The sequence below is a fragment of the Heterocephalus glaber genome, unplaced genomic scaffold, assembly GCF_053883595.1.
Source record: "Heterocephalus glaber isolate CG9 unplaced genomic scaffold, H.glaber_assembly_v1.0 deba00001608, whole genome shotgun sequence".
NCBI classification, from domain to species: Eukaryota; Metazoa; Chordata; class Mammalia; order Rodentia; family Bathyergidae; genus Heterocephalus; species Heterocephalus glaber.
Window position 1 is genome coordinate 365,871 of NW_028258379.1, and position 23,528 is coordinate 389,398.

At 41.3% G+C, this 23,528-nt stretch overlaps 1 protein-coding gene and 2 long non-coding RNA genes across 7 annotated transcripts in view; 1 reads left to right on the plus strand and 2 right to left on the minus strand.

Moving 5' to 3' along the window:
- Window positions 1-5,905, plus strand: part of Daam1 (dishevelled associated activator of morphogenesis 1) — a 171,008-nt gene extending 165,103 nt beyond the window's left edge. For all 5 annotated transcript variants that reach the window (XM_004837461.4, XM_004837462.4, XM_013067823.3 and 2 more), the window contains 2 exons: window positions 2,411-2,581; window positions 3,219-5,905. In XM_004837461.4, coding sequence (XP_004837518.1) covers window positions 2,411-2,581; window positions 3,219-3,428 — 381 coding nt within the window. In that variant the 3' untranslated portion in view covers window positions 3,429-5,905. The remainder of the gene's footprint in view (window positions 1-2,410; window positions 2,582-3,218) is intronic.
- LOC147822727 (uncharacterized) lies at window positions 3,404-9,336 on the minus strand. The gene is made up of 2 exons (XR_015444979.1): window positions 9,197-9,336; window positions 3,404-3,754 (listed from the first exon to the last, which is right to left on the minus strand). It is a non-coding gene; the product is annotated as an uncharacterized LOC147822727 (long non-coding RNA).
- Window positions 9,337-9,547: 211 nt separating this feature from the next.
- The window catches only part of LOC147822728 (uncharacterized), a 28,260-nt gene continuing 14,279 nt past the window's right edge, over window positions 9,548-23,528 (minus strand). The window contains exons 3-4 of the long non-coding RNA XR_015444980.1: window positions 19,514-19,561; window positions 9,548-9,681 (exon numbers count right to left, since the gene is read on the minus strand). This is a non-coding gene — a long non-coding RNA (uncharacterized LOC147822728). The remainder of the gene's footprint in view (window positions 9,682-19,513; window positions 19,562-23,528) is intronic.

Below are 23,528 nucleotides of genomic sequence, written 5' to 3' on the forward strand. Positions count from 1 at the left end.
TTTGGTACCTTCAGATATTATACTGTGTGGCAGGTAGCAGGAATGGGATCAAAACATCATGGTTCAGGAAATAAAACATCAGATAATTGCTTTCCAGATTTCACTGTTTTGTGTAACATAGATGAGTTTTCATCTCCAGGAATTGGGTTAACTGAAACACACCCTTGTCTAAGTGGCCTGTGTTGCCTGCCAGACTTGTAAAATCAGTACAATTTTTGACAATTTTCTCTTGGTCACTTTTGGATTGAAGTACTTATCTCTGCGAACTGGAGTAAATGATGGAAGCCAGGAACAGGTGTGACTAAGGCCATGTGCCTCAGTATCTCTGTACGTAATATGCTTGTCTGAGCTAGAGCTGAAGAAGAAAGGAGACTACCCCGGTTAATCTCCAGCAGAACTTACTGAGATGCATTGTAGTTCACAGCCTCATATAAAGAGGTACTACTTTCTTTAGTAAGTCATTTCTTTTTATGATTCTTACCAATTAAAATTTTGTTTTTCTACAGAGGAAAAGTTTTTATTGGCTAATGACCAAGACTTAAACAACCCCCATCAACCCCTTCCCCCCACCTCGTTATTCTTCCACATGCATATGTGTGCACACAATATAGGTTCAAATGATTGCCATCAGAGGTCCAACCACTGATGTCCCGTGTCCCACAGTGGAAATCTGTCACCCAGTGTCACAGCCATGGTTCAGACCTCCTTGGGACAGGCTCATCTCATCCGTGTCTTAGGTGGGCCTACCCATTCTGGAGTATGTACTTCTCAGAAGCACTCACCCCCTTCCCTGATGTCCCAACATTGTATTTCTCTCAGCAGGGAGCTCAAACATAAGAATCAACTGGATGTGTTTTATTTTGTGTGAGAACTTTAATCTGGCCCTAGTTTCTTTCTGATTTCTAAGACTAAAATATACATGACTTCATCATCACTAGAATTCCTAGATAAGAAAATCATTCAGCTTGGTTTTAAGTGCATGAACTTGAATGTTTTAGAAATTCAGTTATAGACTGTTTATTGCTCTTTTGTTCATACCAGAAGTTTTAGAAATTAGCTTATAAAACCATGGAGCAAACTAGAGTACTGTAATGTGGTGTGGGAAGAATATTATGTTTTTCCCCAAAGAGCTCACTTTCGTAATAAAAGATTTCCAAATCAGTAAACATTGAGAACAGCTCCACAGAAAAGCAAAAAATGGTTTTAAAAAGATGTATTATATGAAATAATTATAATATGAAATAATATATATAAAATATATGTAAATATATGTCTAACTTATTCAAATTGTTTTAACAAATATTGAAAACATTTCCTTTATATACTATTACTGAAATATTAGAAAAACTTAACAATGTAGTAAAGGCATAATAGTAATACAAGTAATAGTAAGAGAAATGGTAATATAAGGAAAATAAGATCAATTAGAAATTATTGCATTCAGGAGGTCTGCGAAAACCTGTCTTGGCCTAAATGTGCAGAAAATAAGTCTGAATAGTTTTAAGTAATTGATTAGGCTAAGGAGAGAGAATTCATTTGTCTGTGACACTCAGAGCCCTGTCAGCAGAAGTTGAGGAGCAGCACGCAATCCTCCCAGAAGAAGTGCAGTCCTGACGGCCTGAGGGCCTGGGCACTAGCTGGGTGCTCATGATACAGCAGACAGTTGAAAAAGCCCCATGGCGAGCTCTGAAGATAACCACCGGAGCTTCAAACAGAAACAGAGGGAAAACGGGGAAAAAAGATGGGATACACTATTTTGTTATTCTGTTTTAATTTTTTAAATATACCCTTATTATTTTGTCTTTTGTCTGTTTTTAAAAAATCGTTAAAAGAGTCAGAGTAAAATATTCTTTAGTCAAAACTTTTGAGTTGCATCGACTCCATCATCAGTTACCATTTTCTAGGTAAGTCCCAGGAAATATAACAATATTAACATTACTTATGATTAGGAAACACAGCTAAAATGCACTGGGTCCCATTTGCTTTCAATATTTACCATATGGCACCAATAAATGGTATTAAACTACTTCAAAGCAAAACTGCAAGAATAAGGTTTCCCGCCCTGCTGAGTTTGCTGTTGGTTTTTGTGTCTTGGGTGTTCTGCCATCCAGTGTTTACTTTCTCGTTTTCTCTGTTGCTTAGCTAATAAAAAGTTATAGGAGGTAATTACAGATGTTAAGCTGAAATGAGGTAGACAGGAATGAACAGTTTCAAAAGTTGAGATGTATTAAAATTCCTGCTTTCAAAATGCTTATTAGATGTGTTCAGCAGCTGAAGATAAATACAACCTCCTCAAAATCCATCAAGTTCTCTTGGACTCAGTTTGAGCTGTGGGCCTGCTAGAGAGGTTTCCTTTTGATCCTGCAGTTCTCTTAGGATGCTGACCATCTTCACATCTTCTTCTCTCCAGTTTACAAAAGCAGTGAAGCACTTTGGAGAAGAGGCTGGCAGAATACAGCCCGATGAGTTCTTTGGCATTTTTGATCAGTTTCTCCAAGCTGTGTCAGAAGCCAGACAGGAGAACGAGAACATGAGAAAGAAGAAGGAAGAGGAAGAACGGCGAGCTCGCATGGAGGCACAGGTGGGACATGATGAACGGGCTGCTCCTGTCTCCTGGACATTACAGCCCTTTGCTGTTTCGACAGACCTGTAATTTTTTATTTTGTATTGGTTTGTTTATTTAGGTACTAGGGATTGAACTCAGGACCCTTAAATGAGCTACATCTCCTGCTTTTTTTCTATTTTTTGAGACAGGATTTCACTAAGCCTCTGAGTTGCCCAAGCTAGGCTTGAACTTGAGATACTCCTGACTCAGCCTCCTAGTTTGCTGGATAACAGGCGATGCCCAGCTAGCACCTTGTTTTGGCAAGGAGGCCATAGCTATGCACCCTGAGGACTAGTTTCTATAGACTTTCTGTACCATAAAGAAATTAATATTTAGAGAGCCGTTATACTAAAACTTTGTTTTTCCGTTATAGAAACATGAATTGCCTCAGTTGCTCCTTTTGAAATGAGAATATAGATGGTTTTCCTAGAATGAAGGTGGGGAGGGCCATGTTGTCTTCACTGCTGGGTGTTTCTGCAGTGAGAACCCTGTGCCAGTCGCCTCTCCTTGGCAGCTGTAGGTGTGCATGCATGCGTGACTGGCTCATCACCATCTGCCCTGAAGGCAGAGCGCAGTGCTCGCCCTTCTCTAAGAGGGTGCTTTGTGTTTGCAGCTCAAAGAACAGCGGGAAAGAGAACGAAAAATGAGGAAAGCAAAAGAAAACAGTGAAGAAAGCGGAGAGTTTGATGATCTCGTCTCAGCTTTACGCTCAGGAGAAGTGTTTGACAAAGACCTTTCTAAACTGAAACGGAATCGCAAACGCATCTCTAACCAGGTGACGGACAGCAGCCGAGAAAGACCAGTCACAAAACTTAATTTTTAATTTCTTTTGAATACTTTTCTAGGAAACCTAGTAGCAGCCCTTTGAAGTGACTAGACCGTTTCATTACACTGCCTTGCGACCCACACAGTGGCAATTCATCTGTGAGTGTGTGCGTGTGTGTAAATGGATGTGTATATGCGTATGAAAACTGTAGATAGAAGCCTGGATGTCGTCCGGAGACTGCCGTGTGTGGTCTAAGTCTTTACGTTCATGTGCGTGCAGAAGACCTCCGAGTCGTCCTTCATGAGTGTGGCCCAGTTCCTTTCCCTGAACACCAAGACAGTTCAGAAGCACAATACCATCTCCTCAGAGGTGACAGACATTCTCTAGTGTAAAGAGAGAGAAAAACAGAAAAAAGGCTTGTGAATATTTTGTGGTTTCCAAGCTTCATGTACTCTGAAATCATTTTCATCGGTGGGAATGGGGTTGGGAGAATTGAGACCAAGCCTGGTGTCTCATAGCTGGCACTGTGAGTGGGGGCCCCGCTTCAGTGACGGTCGGACTGCTCGGGTGCAGACGCGGGTGTGTTGACGTCTGCGGACTTCCTTGTGCATTGAGAGCATCTTGCGCACAATTTGTGTTATGTCAATGTCAGGCCCTTTTATATGTTTAAAGCTTGAACATCAGGTTCTTTTCCCCCTAATTTCATCAAGTTTTCTGCCAAGTGCCCTTGATAATTTCTTTATTGCTTTTAGGGAAAAAGAAAAAACACTAACTGCAATCCATGCCCTTGTTAAAGAACAAGATTGCTAGAATGTGCTTGTTGTTCTAATAATATAGATATTTAAATCTTAAAAACAAAATTCCTCACCCAAGACTTAAAGGAAGAATTCTCTAAGGGATGAATATAATTAATTTTTTTAATGGGATGCCTTTTTCTGGCATTTTCTGTTTTCTTTTTGTAGGACAAGCTGCATCTTCTGTAAATATAGGTCTGGACTAAAAAGCACTTAGCACATACATAAAATGTCAACAATGTCAACAGACCTGGCCTGCTCTATTTATCTCTAAGTATATTTGAAGTGGTTTGCTGTTATATGTTGTCATTTTAAATTGTGTGTTGGTAAAGCTACCTGTAAATTTTCAGTCCAAAAAAATAAAGCTCTCAGGGAGAAATGAATACAAACAATGAACATTAGAAAATAAAATATAGACGCTTACCATTAACCTACCAACTCTTAATATCCTTAAATTATATGATCTATAAAGAGGACTGTTACTTTTTTTCTTTTGCTTTATTTATTTGTAATGTGTATTGGGGGATGGCTAACATTTTCACCTCTCTTTCCATCTGTCCTGTTGTGGTCGGGTTTCCTGTGGAGAGAGCAGTTTTTCCTGGTGCACTAGAACATTACTCACTAAATTGAATTTTTCAATCAACTAACAAATATTTATTAAGTACCTACTATGTACCAGGCGTAGTAGAGCTACAGTGGTAAGCAAGACAGAGTCCCTGCCCCTGAGGAGCTTACCTTCTCCCAGGGATTTCCAGGGGTGAACCGAATACCAGTGTGTGCGCTGTACAGAAATCATACTACTTAAAAGTAATTTGTACTAACTCTGATGCTTAGTGCAGATGGCAAGGTATCTGTGCTGTATGAAAGCTGTGAAATAGTGCTCTGTGAGTTGTCAAGAGCTGCGGTTTTACATTTTTCCCTCATTACAAACTTAGCAACTTTCTACCCATGATGTGGAAGTAAATGACTTGCAAATACAGCAGTCTTAAAAACCAAGCAGACTTGTGCTCCCCGGCCCCTTGTTAACCATGGTCTGCACATGTAGACCGTGCTAAAGGTGCAGACGTGACTTGGCTTCATAAGCTCAGAAAGGAGGAGGAGGCTAGAAAGATGGTTTTCTGTTACTTAACTAAAGTGCCTCTATGTATATTCTTTTCTATTTATAGCAGGAGAAATGCGATCGGGCCCAGTTTTGGAAGTGTATTTTCGCAATGGCTTCATCTTGTAGGTGAAGGAGTGAACAGGCGGAAGGAGAGTCACAGAAAGGAGCACATTTGTGTAGCGCATCCCTCTTGCCCTTCTGAATCACCCTCATTTTGACACGGTCATCCTGGTGGGCCACCTTTGCCATTTCTGTATTTGGTTTCTTTCCCTAAAAACTGTGTGCAGTAATCGAATGTGCCATTGTTGGGGGGGGGGGGACAAAAAAAACACAAAAAAACTACTTTTTAGACTGGTGCTGGTGTAAGTAGTCACTTTTCTCTCTTGGGTGTGTGTTTTCAAGGTTTGTTTGTTTGTTTGTTTGTTTTTTAAATTAATGCCAAAAAGAAAAAGCATTTTAATTTGTAAACTTAATGATACATCTTGTATCTTATTAGCTTGGTAGTTGGAGCCACTTAGTCTTTAGGTGCAACACTGTTGTTATTGTACCAAGAAAAAACTGTTGTATGTGTTATGAGACTGTACATTTTTTTAAGATAGCAAAATGCAATAAAGATGACTTCATTGGGTGTATATATACATATGCTTTCTACTAATTATTAAAGTAGCATCAACAAACCTCTTTGTGCATTTCACCATTGAATTAAAATATTTCAGATTGTTCACTAAATCAGAAACTGAGCTTATACTTCCTGGATCCGGAAGGGGGTAATCTTCTGTTATGGAAGCATTTGTTACATCTGAGCCGCCATATACTACATCTTTCTGTACTTGGCTTATTGTGAGTTATGTAATTTTGTGTTACATGTGGGCTGCTGGTGAAATTATTCAACTGGGAATATAGAAAAGAATCTCTGGGCTCCAGAATCAAACCCTTTTTTTGTGTTGATGCATTTCCTTTTTAAAAATCTAAATTTTGATTTTTAGAATCATTGAGGGAAGTATCACCTGTACAGACCAAGAAATGTGTCTTGTGAATACCCTCTGGGCAGTGGGGACTTTCCCCTGGTCCTACATCACTGCTGCACGGCTACCACCAGCAATCCAATTTGAGGTCGGGCTAAAAACACAAGCATGACATACAGCAAACCTTCGATGTTTAGAATGCACTCACAGTGTTCTTGTGACTGCTGACCGTCTTTATTTTCCATCAAGTCACTGATAAGTGCATAGTATCTGAAGGTACGCTGTTCTCTGAAGCTGACGTTCACATAGGAGAGACCTTTTACATCACACAGGTGTCTTATTCCATCCTCCCAACTGAATGCATCATTGCCCACTGTATATCTGAGAGTAGAGCTGTGGACAGGACCACCTCAATCCTACTTGCCCTTGTATATTGGTAGAAACGGGGCAAATGTGAAACTTTCAGATCATTTCAATAAGGTTTAATGTCTTCATCAAGGGGATGGGCATGCTCTGTCGGCAGAGTGGAGTTCATGATCCATGCAGAACTTTGCCCCTTTTCTGTAACCTGATGTGAGGTTATGTGAGGCAGACTGATAATCTTTATTCAGCTAGTTTGGGGACAATTATTCAAAAAGCCAAATTCTGGAAAGGAAATTTTTCTGAGGCTTTTTTTTTTTTTAATAGCATCAGGTGTTTCCTATCAAGTAGAAAAACAAGAACTCCCAAAGCTTAACAGTTTTGTGACACCATTGAGTTCCATAAACACTGGGCTATGTGTGGAGAGGTTTAAAGTTGGGGGGTCTAAGCATCTGCATCAGGATCATTTGTAGCCATCACTATACTGAGTTATTGCTCATTCTCTGTGCAGTTCATACATTGTTTTAAGTCTTATGTCCCTGATTCTTCCCTTATGATATGAACTCGACTCAGGTCCAAAAACCTGTTGAGTCTATAATTAAGGAATACCTTAAAGTCCATGAATTCTTTACCTTGGAGGAATTTGGGGACTCCTGGAGGAGTTTCTTCTTTATAAAGAGTTTAGTGTTTTCTATAGCAAATACCAGTCAGAATTATTTTTTTATCTGGCTTGTGAGGAAAATATCAGAGCTAGCCTTTGCTCTCTTCCCTGACCTGCTTTTATCTACTGCAATCAACTGTGTTTCCTTGGTATCAAACAAACAACATGAGCACAGGACTGCACACCAGGGTTTTTAGACAAAGGAGACCTTTATTTTTATCAAACTTTGATAGGTATGGGGTTTTCGGGAGAAAGCGAATTCCTGAATATAATTTTTCCCATGTCATTTGACATTTCTTTTCTCTTTTTCTCTACCCATAGTTTCTTTCTCTAAAAGAAGGAAGGAAAGAAATGGCTCAGTACTACAGACTGTACTGCATTTTCAGTTCTGTCCTCCTATCTCATTTACATCTCTTATGATTGGGTAGGAACATTTTAGTGGCAAAGGAATCTGCACATGACAGCACTGGTTGATGTTCTCACTCCCTTCTCCAGGGTACAGATACTTTCCTAAGCGGTCAGGTTGGGGCTAATTTAACCATTCTAGGGTAAGGGGCTTCCAGAGAGGACATGATTGGGATGCTGAGCAACGACTCGAGGCGGACAGGAGAAGGAAGTGGGTGGCCCCACTCTTAGCTAAAGGAAGTGAGGCTGCAGGATACGTGATTAATAATACATACAAGTCAGTCACTTTCCTGTGTACTGGCAATGAACAAGTAGAGTTTGAAATTAAAAACAAAATGTCATTCATACCAGCTCTCCTCATTTTAGATCCTAACCATAATATCAGTCAAAATCCCAACAAGGTATTTTGTGCTTATCAACAAACATCCTAAAGGTATTTACGGAGAGGCAGAAGACCCAGAATAGCCAACCTGTTACTGAACAAAGTTGGAAGCTGAACACTATTGAACTATAAGACATATTAAAAAGCTACAGTGATCAAGACAGTATGGTACTAAAATAATAGACACATGAATGGACTAGAGACCCCAGACATGCAACCCTATAAATCTAATCAACTGATCTTTGTCAAGAGAACAAAAGCAATACAGTACAGTGAAACTTCAAAAAATGATGTTGGAGCAACTGGTCCTTACATGCAGAAAAGTAAGCCCACCACAGATCTCACATCCTGTATAAGAAACTAACTCAAAGTGAATCACAAACCTAAGTGTAAAACACAAAACTACAAAATGCCTAAGCATAAGAAAAAACATGAATGACCATGGGTTTTGTGATAGGGTTTCACTGTGTAGCTCAGGCTGGCCTTGAATTCACTATCCCAGGCTGACCTTGAGCTCACAGTGATCCTCCTGCCTCAGTGTCCCAAGTGATGGGATTACAGACATGCACCACCATGCCCAGCTCAACAATAACTTCTTAGATGTAACACCAAACACAATCCATGAAAGAAAATGACAAGCTGGAATTCATGAAAACTAGAAATTTCTGCTCTATGAAAGACTATCGAGAATAAAAAGAACCCACACACTGGGAGAAAGTATTTCAAAGGACATACCAGATAAAGGAGTGTTATCTGATGTACACAGAATTCTTAAACATCAACATAAGCATAAACTTATTTTAAAAACGAGCCAAAGACTTGAACAGACACTTCACCAAAGAATATACACAAATGGAAAATAAATATATGAGAGGATGCCCCACTCATCTGTCATGAGGAAAATGCAAATTAAAACAACAGTGAGATATCCCTACACAGCAGTGGCTAAAATGCAGAGTACTGAGAAAACCAAGGCCTGGCAAGGTTATAGAGCCGCAAGGACTATCACCCATTGCTGGTGGGGATGCAAAATGGTACAGCTACATTGGAGGATTCTTACAAAACCAAAAATACCCCTAGCATATGTCTTTCTTTCCTGATTGCTGGGACACAATACTTGATGCTAACAAAGGAGGAAAGATTTATTGTAGCTCACAGTTTGTAGAGGTTTCAATCCATAGCTGGCTCCAAGGCAGGATGCCATGACATGGGCATGGTGAAAGAGGGTTGCTCGTGGAATAGCTGTAGAGAAGCAGAGGGAGAGTAAAAGGAGGACTGGGGAGGAAATAAACCCTTCCAGGCCACACCCCCAGTGACCCACCTCTTCCTACCAGATCCCATCTCCTTACAGCACGTCAGCTATAAACTCATCAGCGGACTAATCCACTGATGATTCTCACACCCCCGTGAACTAATCACCTCCCAAAGCCCCACCTATGAGCACATGAGGCTTTGAGGGGACATCTAGATATGAAACATAACATTTCACCCTTATCCCCAAAAAACTCATAGGCGTTCCTTTATCCAAAATGTGCTTAGTTCATCACTAAAACTTGACAAAATCCTAACGATTTCGGCATTGATGAAAAGTCCAAATCCAGTCTCCTCTGAGATTTAAGGCAAACTCGTAGCTGTAGGCCCCTGAAAAAATCAAAAGAAAGTTAAATACTGCTGGCATACAAAGGCACAGAGTAGACATTCCCATTCCAAAAGAGAGAAGTAGGGGAGAGAGAGGACCAAAGTGAGGTCACAGCCCAGCAGGGCATACATTAAGCCCTGGGCAAATTGTGGTGAGCTGTGAGCTGTGAAAGACTTGGGTGGCTCCTCCAAGATAGCACTACTGATGCCTGTAGCCCTCATGGCTTCTCTCTTGGACTGGGCCTGCTCATTCCTTGCAGCTTTCCTCAGATATCCCATGGTCCTGGTTTTTCCACCTTCCTGAGGTCTCCACTGCACTTTTGGTGTCACATGCATAGCTTCACACACTGCCCTCTCAGGAGCAGCCTCCCAGGCCTTCTGAAGTCTTAGTGGAAGCCTCCCTGACCCTACAACTCTCACATTCTGCTTGTGCCTAAAACCAGCACCTTGTGGTTGATGCCAAGGTCTGCCACCAGCTGGAGCAGTGGCTGAACCCTTTTGCATCTTGCTGTTGGTTGCAGAGACCTCCAAGTGCCTGGATGAATCCTGAGGAATCAATTCCCTAGGCTGCCTTCTCCAACAGAGTTCCCTGGGGCTCTCTTCTCAAAACAACGTCTTTCACTTTTGCAATTTTCAGCCTGTGAAGGGAGGAGTTTGTCATTTCCCACGATGCCTGCAAGCCATTTTTCTTCTTGTCCTTTTGTAAAGTACTTAGCTTCTTTTTAGCACTGATATTTTTAGCAACCAATTTCTCCTCTGCTCCATCTTTGCAGATCCCAACTTTACCTGAGTTCCCTTTCTGGTCAAACTCAAAACTTTTTAAATCATTCAGCTGGACACTTGCTCTTGATTCTCATTGTAGAGCTTGCTAACCCAACAATACCCAAGGCACAGCCTGAATGTTTAGCAGCCTTGAAATTTCCTCCAACACACTAATTAGTCTGCCACCTATAATCTCAGTCAACCACAAAGTCTCAGGACAAGATCAAAATGTAGGTGATTTTTCTACCAGAGCATGACACAAATGATACGGAGTCCATGATCCCAGATGAAACCTCCTGAAGCCTGCATTCCCATCCACATTCTAGCCTTCTGAGCCCTGACCAGACCCTCCTACCAAGCTGGGCTTACAGCATTCTAGGGCTGCTTCTACAGCCAGCATCTCCAAACTCTTTTAATCTCCTCCCACAAACTGATTCCATAGACTTTTGAACCGCATGGTCAAGTACAGGCATAACAACAACCCCACTTCTCTGGTACCAAAATCTGTTTTAGTCACTTTCCTTATTGCTGAACAAAATACCTGGTACCCACAACTTAAATGAAAAGAGATTTATTTTGGCTCAGTTTATAGAGGTTTCAGTCCATTGACCCCTGGCTCCAAATAAGAATGGCATGGCAGATGGGCATGGCAAAGGAGAGTTGCTTATGGCGTGGTGGCAGGAAGGCATGAAGGGAGATCAAGGGAGAAGAGAAGGAGATAAACCCTTCCAAGATACACCCTCAGTGGCCCACCTCCTCCAACCAGAGATCATCTCCCAACAACACATTTAGCTACAAACTCCAGTGAGCTAATCCACTCATAGGTATCATGCCCCATGGTCCACCCACCCCCAAAGCTTCCCCCTTGAGCACATGAGGCTTTGGGGGGACTAGATATAACAATAATACCATACAACCCAGCAGTTTACCCAAATGAATTGAAAATTTGTGTCTGGACAGAAGCTTGCACACAGATATTTACAACAGCTTTACTCATAATTGCCAAAATTTAGAAGCATCCAGATGCCTGTCAGGAAATGATTACATAAATGGTTATATGTCCAAAGAATGGAAAGTATTAAATGTTAAAAAGAAAGCTATCAAGGCATGGAAGAAACTTCAATTTGTATTACTCCATGAAGGAAGCCAATCTAAAAAGGCTACATATTACATGATTCCATATGACTTTATGAAAAAGGCAAAATGATCGAGGCTGTGAAGAAACATGAAGGTTACCAAGTGGAGGAGGACTGGAAGGATGAGTAGGAGGAGCACAGAGGATTTTTAGGACAGAGATAATACTCTGTGATAGTGCCACGGTGGATACATGCTGTTATACATTTGTCCAGACCCATAAAGTACACAACACCAAGTGAGAACCTTAATGTTAACTACAGGCTCCAGATAATCGTGATGTATTGATGTAGGTTCATCAATCCTAACAAATGTACCATACTAATAGGGGAGATGCTGCATACATGGAACCAGGGGAGCGAATGAGAAATCTCTGTACCTTCCTCTCAGTTTTCCCATGAACCTAAAACTGCTCTAAAATATAAAGTGTACTTTAAAAATGAAAGACAAGGAAAGACCCAGTATATATGGCCAAGAGACTTCTCCACAAAATCAGGCTAAGTGTTTCTCCTTCTTAGCACATACCCCACCACCTCCGGCCCCTCAGCTAAGTTCCCCTTGGCAACTTTTCATCCTCTTTTGACCTCCCAGTTTATGTATATCTGACTATATCTAAAACAGCAAAGCCCAACAGGGTAGTTTTTCATAGTACTTTCTTGGACTTGAACTCACACAACTGCTTATCAAGACTTTGGCCCAATCCTTGGAATCCCGATTCACTCTTAGTCAAGGGTCCAGTCCTTAACTCTGTGAAGCCAGTGGGCAAAATAAAAAGAAGGGCTGGTTACTAGTGAGCTAGTCACTCCTGGCAGTTCAGGTTAGGAGCCTGTAAGATTCACACTTTAAGATAGCTTTTGCAAGTGAAGGCCATTAGCAGGCTCTCAGGAAAAGTCTCCCCTTTCTCCCTCCTTTCTCACCTTCCCCCTCCCTCTTCCTTCTCCCAAACCTGCTTAATCAGTTACTCTACATCAAAAGGCCTCATTAGTAGGGATTCTCTTAAAATGCCTTCTGCAGAAAACAGGCCTCTCCTACTGCCTTGAATGTGAGCCAACTGACCTTGAAAAGCAGCGGCTATTTAGGGACCTGACAGTTTTATGGTTGGTGAGTTCACACTAAAAGCTGAGCCTTCCAATGTGTCCTAGAGGCATTGCTGGGTGGGAACATGCAGGCCCTCTCCTACCTGCTCTCTGTGAAAGGATTAATGCAATGCTGAAAGAATCCTGTATCACAGAACCTGAGAAATGATGCTTTGGGGCAATTGGCAGTGACTTTTTCCTCAAAAAGGAGATCTCAAAGGAGACCCTGACTCATCCTGAACCTACCAAGTCTTTAGTTAAAGTGCTCACCACAAAGCACCACTCCCAAGTTCCTATCTGCCTGCCCCATTCCCTTGCACCAGTGTCTGAGCAACGCTGACCCAGTAACTCTGAGTCCCAGAGTAGCCACAGTTGCTGTCACACATGAGCAGTGACCCTAGGTCAGTCTCTCAAACACCTCCACTTCTCATGCTGGAAGCTGCACAGAACAGTTCCAAAACTTCCCATTGCACGATGGGCAGCTAAACCCTGGATGCTGGGAATTCACATATGCCAGCTCAACTGCTAGAATTAAATAAACTGTTCTGATTGCACTGTTTTTCATCCACAGACAATAAACCTGGCTTCTTGCCCTGGCTCTTTGGGAAGGGGAAAGGTGGAAGGGCAATGGCTGGATGCACAGGACACTTCAGCAGCAACCCACTGGCTTCCTTTCATTAGGTCACTGTGATAATGCTGATCGCTAGGGCCCTGTCTAGGCTGCACCAAAACCACATGCGCTGATTTCATTCTAAAATCAATGCCTATTCTTGACATAGCTTTTCCTCATAGAGGCCACTGTGGTGACCCAGGAAGAGAGTAGTTGGAAAGGGAGAAGGAACAAATCAATCAAATGGACGGGCCCTCTGCTGTCCTCACTGGGGTGTTGTCTTCTTACACACAATGAGTTTTAACAGCAGCAAATGAAAACTGGGTGGTTTACAAACTAACTCAAGCATTAACCAATAAGAAACTTTTAGCCTGCAGCATCCATTATAAAGAAGACATGATAGCTGGCTTCAAATACATGAAGAGAGATGTCTTAGTCACTTTTTGTCACTGAGACACAATACCTGACACACATAAGGCAAAGGAGGAGAGAGTTAACTTGGCTCACAGTTTCAGATGTTTTGATGTTGCAGGCTCAAACACAGAAGCAGCGTAGTGGAAGGGTAGGGTGGAGGAAAGCACTCAAATCGTGGCCGCCAGGAAGCAGAGAGAAGGGAAGACAAGGTTAGGGTTAGACAGACCCTTTCAGATCAAGCCCCAGTGACTCTCCTCTTCCAACAAGACCCCACCTCCCAACAGCGCATTCAGCTTTGCATTCTTCTGTGAATCAATCTACTGATGAGCGCACCCCCAACCCTGTGATCTAATCACCCCCCTAAAGCCCAACCTCTAAACACATGAGGCTTTGGGGGCCATTCTAGATCTAAACCATAGCAAGAGAGAAAACTACTTTGGTATTTTACCAGAAAACAAGGTGAAATGGTGAAAGTCACCAACAAATTGTTTTCATTTTTCCTAACCTGCTGAGGAGTTTCAAACTCCTAAAAATGACCCACAGTAGAACAAGCTGGCTCTTAAGATACTAAGGCACCCCCTTCCTTAGAGCTACACAGATGTCTAAACTGTATGTCCAGGACCATTATCACATTAGAATCATCTGAAGTTCAGGGCAAAATATGTGGCTGTTTAGATAGATGATTTTTTTAAATCTTTTGGAAATAAATTCACAGGAAACATGGCAAAAATAAAAACAGCACAAGAAACATTACTTTCCCAGATTCACTTATTGTGAACATCTTATCCTGTTTATGTCATCATTTGCTCTCTTGCTCTTTCTTCTTTTCTTTCTTCTTTCTTTCTTCTCTTGCTTTTTCTTCATTTTTTCTGAATCATTTGAGAGTCAGTTATGTAATCTTGGTTCTTAATTTCTGAATACTCCAGTTGATCTTTTCTAAGGATGAGAATTTGCTCTAAATAACTTCAATAATTCATCTACTCCATAAACTTGTGCGTGTACTTCTATCTAATCACACCATTTGTGTTTCAGTTTTGTCAGATGACATAATAATTAATGTCCTTAAGAGCATTCCCTTCTGCTGCCTGCCTCGCAAGCACAAGGTGCCAAGTTCGATCCCTGGTACCCCCCCCCAAAAAAAAACCCCGAAACAAGAAAGAGTATTCCCTTCGCTCCATAAAAGGATTTACTCAAGATCAGATATTGCATTTAGTTGTCATCTCTTTAGCCTCTTGTACTCTCATTTCCTTGCCTTTTATGAGACTGACATTTTGAAGAATATTTCTCTGGTAGGCAGAATAATGGCCCCCAAAGACATCCATGTACTAATCCCCATGACATGTGAAGTTGCTACTTTACATGGCAAAGGAAATTTGCAGATGTGGTTAAATTAAGGATGTTGAGCTGGGAAGATTAATTATCCTGAATTATCCAGGTGGGGCTCATGTGATCACAAGAGCCTTACAAGAAGGAGCAGGAGAGCCTGAAAGGAGATGGGAACAATGGAGCAGAAGGTGGAGTGAGTGCTGTTGTCCTTGTAGATGGAGAGGGTGACCCCAGCCAAGCAACCTCAGTGCTCCCCACAGAGGACCTCGGCACGTTCCCATCTGCCCACCCCATCCCTGTGTGCCAGCCTCTGAGCAAACCTCTAGACCCAAGAACTCCAAGTCCCAGACTTGTTGCTGCTGCTGTCAGACAGAAGTGAGCCCAGGTCAGTCTCTCAGACACCTTTGCTTCTCATGCTGGAAGCTGGACAGACAGTTCTAAGATGGAATGTTTCAAGAACACAATGACCTAGTTCTGACTTTTCTTAAAACTAAAATTTCATCAAAATATCTAGGTCTTGATCTCTATTAATTTTACCTGTCACTCGGAGAGTTTTGTGTTTGTCTAATATTCTGTGTTTTTTTGGGTACCGGGAACGAACTCGGGACCTTGCACTTGTGAGGCAGGCACAGTGCCACTCCCCAGCCCTGTCTAATATTCTTTCTATAGATTTAGATGAGGAACCCTCAGCTGGAGTGCGGCATAGGTGGTATTAGGCAGGGTCGCCCAACCAGAGGAAGCTGATGTTCATTGGTCTCTCGGAGATGACACACATATTGATTGCTCAGTCAAGATAATTAACCCTTTCTTCTCTGTATAATTACAAGGTGTTTTATTTTCCGCTTGCAATTAATAAGTGGTTTGCTCCTCATCGCAAATTCACTTAGGGATTCTTATCTGAACCAATCTTTACTATGATGATTGCAAAAGACTCATGTTCAGCTCCACCATTCTCTACGTTAACCAACTGGTCCTGGGCATTCAATTTTAAACAAGAACACTTCCGCCTCCTTGACCAAAGAATGTACTCATTATCAGGGTATGAGCCCATGGATTTCCACTTGTATAGCAGTTTATAATCCATTGCTTAATTATTATGCTCAGCTTCTTCAAGATTTAACCAAGAGGAGCTCCCTAAAACTTGTCCTTTTGTCTTTTGTAATATGCTCCCATTAAAAAAAAAGCCTTTCCTAGCTTCCATGTAAAATATGTTTCCTGATTTACCTTACACCTACAGGCCCCACTTCACTCATAGTAAAAGCCAAAAGCTTTAAATGACTGACAAGATCCTATGTGATCTAGCCCCTACTACCCCTCCCAAGTTATCCCTGTGTCCTTGCTGCTCAGGCAGTTGACCCCAGTGAGGTGGCCTCCTGCCTCTCTTCAATGTGTATACCACAGTGCTTTTGCACTGGCCAGCCCTCAGGCTTTCATGTTCTTCCCGAGGTATCCATGTGATTCTCTTCCTGATCCCCTTCAAGTCTTTACTCAGGGGACCCCTTCTCAGTGCTCTTACCCACTCTGGTCACTCAACTCCAGTCCTTGCCCCACAATCCTGATTGCTTATCTCTAGCACTATTTTGCTATAAAACCTATCTCTTTTAAATATACAAATAGAATTTATTTATACATTTTTTATATTATCTGTCCACTTCCCATCTACATTAGAATACAAGATCCTCCAGGGCAGAAGTTTTTATCTATTTTGTTCACTGGTATATTCAATATTTGGAAAAAGTACCCAGTATGTGTGAGTCCTCAGCATATATGGATAGAATGGATAAATGAAAAGTGAATGCCCTCATTTTACTTACATTGTATATATGTTTAAGGTGGATTATAGAAATGACAAGGATTATGTTTAGCCTGGTGATCTTAGAAAGAGGTCATTTCATTCCCACTTAGCAGGTATGGTTGGATTAACCAAGACCTGAAGAGTTTCACATTACATTATGTGCTAATGTTTTACAGGTACGCCCAGTGTTTTCACGATGTTTCTCTCACATGTCTTTTAGACATTTCCAGGCCTGCCTCTCCAAAGACTTCAGCACTTGAGACAGGAGCCTAGGTTGGGCCTGTGAGTGTCTGGACTCCCTGGAGGAAGCAATTCTGTCCACTGACTTTGAAAACCAGAGTGGAAACAAAGAAGTAAGGCTTGTTGTGCATGATCTGCTCTCACTGTGTCATTTCCTGGGCAACAGTCTTTTTCCTTATCAGCAGTGGCTCCACTGCCAAATTTCAATTCAAAAGAGCATTACAAGGGGGAAAAAATCCAAAATTTTATGTAGTGTTTCCTAGAGCAATAAACACAGGATTTCCTGCATTTGAAATGACTTCAACAAATTGTGTGTTCCCTCAAACATGGAGTGTGGACAAATTTGGACTCTGTTCCTTTAGGTACAGATATCTCGATGGTTGAAATCCACGGCTCAGCAGGGGGTTTTCGCCAGCTCCTCAGCCCCACTGAGGCTGGGATCCATAGGAGCAAGTTCTCATTTCCATCTGACATTTCCTCTGCCTAAGTATTTACACCTTGTCTTCCCACATCGAGTATACAATCTTTAAGTGTCGGAATCACTCTGTTCTGGGAGCTCAAGCATACATGGGTTATCAACTAATACGTTCCGCTCCTTTGTTTCAGAAGTATTAAGGTGGGAGACTTTTGGAGGGTTGATTTTGAGTTTTTGAATGCTGGCATTTGTTTCTGGTAGGGAAGGATAAACTTTCAAACTTACAGTCTTGACAGGAAGGAAGTACTTTCTGTCAACAGAAGGGCAGGAATCTCCTCCCCTCAGATGCAGCTCTAGTCACACCAGGATAATTTGTAAATCTGAACAAGAAACAGTTCTTTTTCCCATTTCCCATTCTTAATAAAGTGTTCCTGATGAATTAAGTGAGTGGAATTCTGTCACCAGGCTCCAGTCACTCTTTGTTTTAAAACCCTTTTTTGAGTGAGTTGCTTCCTGAAGTGTGTGGTTTCATAATTCCAAGTACACATTGTTGGCCTGAAGCTCATTTGTACGTTAGTCATCCCAATGACATACCAGAGAGTCATAGCAACTGCCCTAGTTTCCTAAGGACAGAAGATAGACAGACTATAATAAAAATTCAATAGACATATGGTGTTTTATGCCATTAGTGGGAAGTCACCAGGTAGGAAATCATTTCAGAAAAACTGGGACAAATCTTCAGAGTGAGCATTTATAATGCTTTTTCTACAGTGTTGCCCCAATTGCTATCAGATATAAAGAGCTACATTTCTGGACTTGATCCCTATGATGGTTCACATATTTGGACTCAGGGAGCACAAATCTGTAGCTTCAGTGAATTACCACCATTTATTTTGTTAGTTTTTTGGGCTTGGTTGTTGAGAATCCAATGATATTTATCTGTTTGCCATATGTACAAACTTTAATAAATTTATGAAAATTAACTCATTAAAATATGACTATATAAATTTCCACGATAAGTATTGAAGAGGGAATTCCCTTTTAGAATAGTAACAGTAAATACTATTTTAAATGCCAGGCACTATAATAAGCATTCCCCATATAATGATCCAGTAAGATCTCAAAGAAGCCTATTTTAGAGATGAGAAAACTGAGACTCAGGAAAATTAAGAAATTTATCCAAGATCACACTTAATTCAACCAGTTCTAACCCAAACCTCTAGGTTCTTAACAATAAATATTTAATAAAAACTGACAAAAGACACTGCCATTGCCCCCATTCTCCCAATTCTCTTGTCTTTCATGTTGGAGTTGCTGTTTTCCAAGTTTAAACCTGGAAATATGAACAGAGCCTGTAGTAGTTCTCTAGCACCAAGGTGCTACTTTGGTTTGCACATGAGAATTCTCTAGTGCTATACTGAAAATTAAATGAATGTTGGAAAGTGATCTGGATGTTTTTTTTAAAACAGGGAATGGATCTAACAATTTATAACTATTGCCAAATTTAAGTGGACAATAACCCATTTGTGTATATATCCAATATTAATAATTTTTTATTATTTTCTATTCCATGCCCATCAAAGAATGTATGTTTCATGTGAATTTATACATATATAAGAGATCATTCCAAATTCTAAACTACATCCAATGAGGCTGAGCAGAAGTGCAATCCATCCCTGTTCCTCACACCATCCCCTTCTATAGAAGCAAGACTCCAAAGTTCTTTGTGAAGTGGATGCACAAATCTGATGTAGAGCTTTCTGACACATGGCTGAATGTAATCCAATATTTAACAACAGACACCTATTTTTTCTTCTCAAAAATAGATTTTCTTTCAGTAAATGAGCTGAAGTGACCATCAGAGGGTTTCTAAATAGAGTTAATTACTTCAGGGATAGGGACTTCTATTTTCGTTGGAAGGTTTGTGGCATGGTCACTTAGCGTAGAGTTGCCAGGATAGCAAAACACTGAATTCACACATTCAGATGGGAATTGGTTGTACAAGACTTGAAATATAACTCCCATTGGAAATCATGTTTCAAATAGTCACGTCTTCAACTTACCTTTAAGGGGCTTTCAGATAGTCTTCTTCTCATGTTTGCATCACAGTACTATATGGAGAGGAAAGGAAAGATTTTCAAACTTGACCCCTATTTGTTTGTCTCTCTCTCCAGCTTCTGAAAGCACTTTGCTTCCCAGTCTCCCGGGTTCGCTCTCCGTGCATTCCTCCTCTCCGCCCTGCTAAACTCCCCTGAAGGCGCTTGTTAGAATGAAGATGACTAAGCTCCACCTCTTAGGTAGGCATTTCTAGAAGCAGGGCAAGGACCCTGGATTTCAACCAACTCTCTGGGTGATTCATTTACACACTGAGGTCTGAAGTGTTTTGGTTTCTAAACACCTACTCCTACCTCTGTTCCCAATCCAGATTCTGGTCACACAAGCTGGCTGAGCTCAGTGAAAGAGAAGACAAAGGGCATGGATTACTCCAATTTTTGTTGAAGATTTGGGTGATGGCATCCTCAAGCTTCTTGCCCTTCTGTCCCCCTTGGGTCCTCTGACCTAATCATAATCATTTTTAACAACAAGGTATATTTCTTTTCAGATAGAGATGATTTTTTTTTAAAAAGTTGGCATTGCCATATGTAGAGAGCTTTACCCCATTTAAAAATTTTAATAACATTTTTAACCAATTAGATATTTTGTGACAAAAGAATTTTAAATGACTAATATTTAAATTTTATAAATATGACAAGTTGCCTTTCTGCTGAACATTATCGCTATTATAAAAAAGGTTCAGCGGCCAGGGATTTAGCTCAGTGGTTCCACTGCCTGCCTCACAAGCGCAAGGTCCTGAGTTTGATCCCCGGTACCAAAAAAAAAAAAAGGTTCTGATGAATGAATACTCTTGAATATAAATCTTTTCCCTTAAAGATCATTTCTTGAAAGAGAATCCATAGTTTTCTCACTGCAGATTGCCAAACTGCTGGCTGGGAAGGATTGTACCAGCTTACACTCCCAGCAGCTGGGTGCGAGAATTTCTCTTTCTCATCACTCTATCATTAATACTGAGTAATATCAGGACAAGAAAAGTTTTAGATGCTTTTTAAAAATGAAGAATCATCCAAATTGTAACCTCAAAAAAGAAAGAAAGAAGGAGATAAAATGGAGTTATGGGAAGATCGCTGCAGGGTGACTCAGTGACTCGGGAGCTGGACCTCATGGCCTCCCATGAACCACACCCGCGCGAAGGCCAAGGAGATCACAGTCTGGCAAAACTGGAGATGCCTCTCCTACAGGTCCAGGAGAGTTACTAAATCAATGGTTCACACATGTGTAGGTAAGAATTACCCCAGACAGTTTTCCTAGGTTCACCCAGAGATTCTGACTCAGTAGGGAATAACTTTCCTTTTGGTTGAGAATCCAAGTGAGTTCAACAAAGGTGGCTTAGGGTCTCGCTTGGAGAAATACAAAACTACGGAAGGGAAGAACATCTCTGGACTGCCAACCTTACAAACTTAAGCTTATTTTATCCCAGGAAATTACTTCAGTATTTCTCTTCCCATGAGGAATCTACTCTGAAAAGTCTTAGAACACTATAGTGATTATTTTTTTTTCCATTCTGAAGTAGAATTCCATGAAAGAATGTATGACTACAACCACCCCAGCCTTCAGCCTAGCACAGGGGTGGATGTCTTCAGCTTTAGCGTGTGAGGAGGACAGAATGATTTTAACTGTCATCTTTCCCTCTTCAGCCTCTTGTGTGAGTTCATACCTGGCTTGGTGCTCTGTAGTTCGAACCAGAAAACAGCTATAGCAAATGCTTAGCCTTCCAATGGCTTATTTGTGATACAAAAGCAGTCCAGGAGACACAGACTGCAGTGTGAGAGTCAGAGAATGTAACTTTTGACATGCTGGATGAGGACCCCAAGGCTAGGTCTCTCCATCAAGTGCAGTATTGAGAAAAGCTAGAGTCTGTGTTAGCATTCACACTTCACATTTGCCAGTTCCAATTATCATCTAACTGTGCGTTTAAAAGGGTCCTGTCGACATTGTTTAGATTTAAAGATCAAGTTCAATTAATTTCTGTTGTTTAAGCAAATCAGTTTGTGATACTTTGTTATGGCCGCCCTAGTAAGTTAATACATCCACTGTAGTATGATTTGACATCACACACACACACGCACACGCACACACGCACACATGTACGCCCTCCCCCCCATCTCCATGCTTGAAGTGTTCCCATTCCAGACTGCTGTCCTGTGGCTTTGCTATTCATTTTAACAGTCTAAGTGAGATGCATGTGTGAACACATTCTTGTTTCTCCTTCTAGGCCAAGCAGCTGTATGGCTCACCTTTATTTTCTCAGGCTACACATCAGGATCTCAATCTAGTGGAATTCAACAAACATTTATGAAGTACTTACTATGTGCCAGGCATGCTAAGTGACCAGGATTTGAGAGCATCAGAGTAACTCTCCCTGTCTGGGAGGACAATCATGCATAATTCACGGGCTCCAATGGAGATGGCTTTAGGAGTACTGAGGTAGGGATGACTAACTTTGCCTGAGGGAGCAAGGGAGGACTCACAGAGAAGGTGAGTTGGAAAAGATGAGTAGGAGGTGACCAGACAAAGGAGAAGGAAATTCTGACTAAAAGGAGCAAGATGTGCCTGCCCAAAGACAGGAGTGTCAAATGAAGTCTATTTGGAGGTAAGGAGAACTTTATTTAGTAGGGGCGAAACTCAAACAGCTTCATTCATCGTGGTTGGAAGTGGTCGAAACTCCCCTTCCTGGTGCATAGTGCCCTAGGGCCCTGCAGCATCCCTGAAGCAAGCAGATGGTTTGGCAAACCAGAACCACCACCAACCCCATTCCTGCTCCTTGGCTTCTAAGGGAAGGCAGGGAGCTGACACAGGGGCCAGGATCCCCCCTCACATCTCGCTTTCCCACACACAGGCCTGACTTTCCCCTCTGGAGAGCTGGAAGGGAACCAGCTGAAGAGACCAGGTTTAAGTCAGTCCCACATATCTGCTCTGGAGAACATAATATCTTTATTGCTGTCTTCACGTCCAGGGTTCATTCCTCTTGTCAAAAATCCTGATGGTGTCCTACTTCTTTCTGTGTGGTCACCCCAGAATCTGTGTGTTTTGGCAAATAACTGATATTCTTCCTATTTATAGGGTATTTCCCATGTTACTCACTTTCTGTGGTCCAGTGTTCTGTCAAGACCCAGCTGGCCAGCAGTATGGAACAGTCATTAACACCACAGATGCTTTTTATAGCCTCCATACCCAGCCCAGTTGTTAAGCACTCTTAGATAAATTTAAAACGGTTTGCATTAAAACATATATATATCTTGCTGGGGGAAAATGCTCACTTGTGATGAGTGCCTTTCAAAATTTATATCAAAGCTAAAAATAAAACTTGCCTACCAGCCAAATGATAAAACATTCATTTTTGCCTTTTCAAGATATAGGAGAGTAAAGAAATAATTTGGAGAGAGTATTTCCTGACTGATCTAAACCAAATCATAATCCTTATAAGAGTAAAATGCCCCAGGGTACTGAACAAAAAGCAAAAGACCTTTGTCCATTCATCTCTTCGGCTTCTTATGGCCTGTTTTGAGAAGGAGAAATTTGCCAGGTACCTGTTCAGATGCTGAATTTCCCCTCTCAGACATAATTGTTAGCAGCTTGTGTAGCCACTAACTACCCTATCTCCTCACCTCTCAATAATCCTCCAAGTCATTTGGACTGCTTTTATAAATAACAACTTGATTGGGAAATAATTCACATAGCATACAATTCATGCATGTAAAATGTGCACTTCGATGGATTTCCGTATGTTCCTAAAACTGCAAGGCTAGTCAATTTTAGCACCTTTTCATTACTCCAAAAAGAAACCCCACACCCATTAGCAATCATTCTGCATTTCCTTCCTCCCATTCTTCCTCAAGGGCTAGGCTACTTTCTGTGTCCATAGATGTGCTATTCTGGACATTTCATGTTAATGGAATCATACAATATGTGATCTTTTGTGATCAATTTCTTTCACTTAGCATAAATGTCTTCACAGTTGAC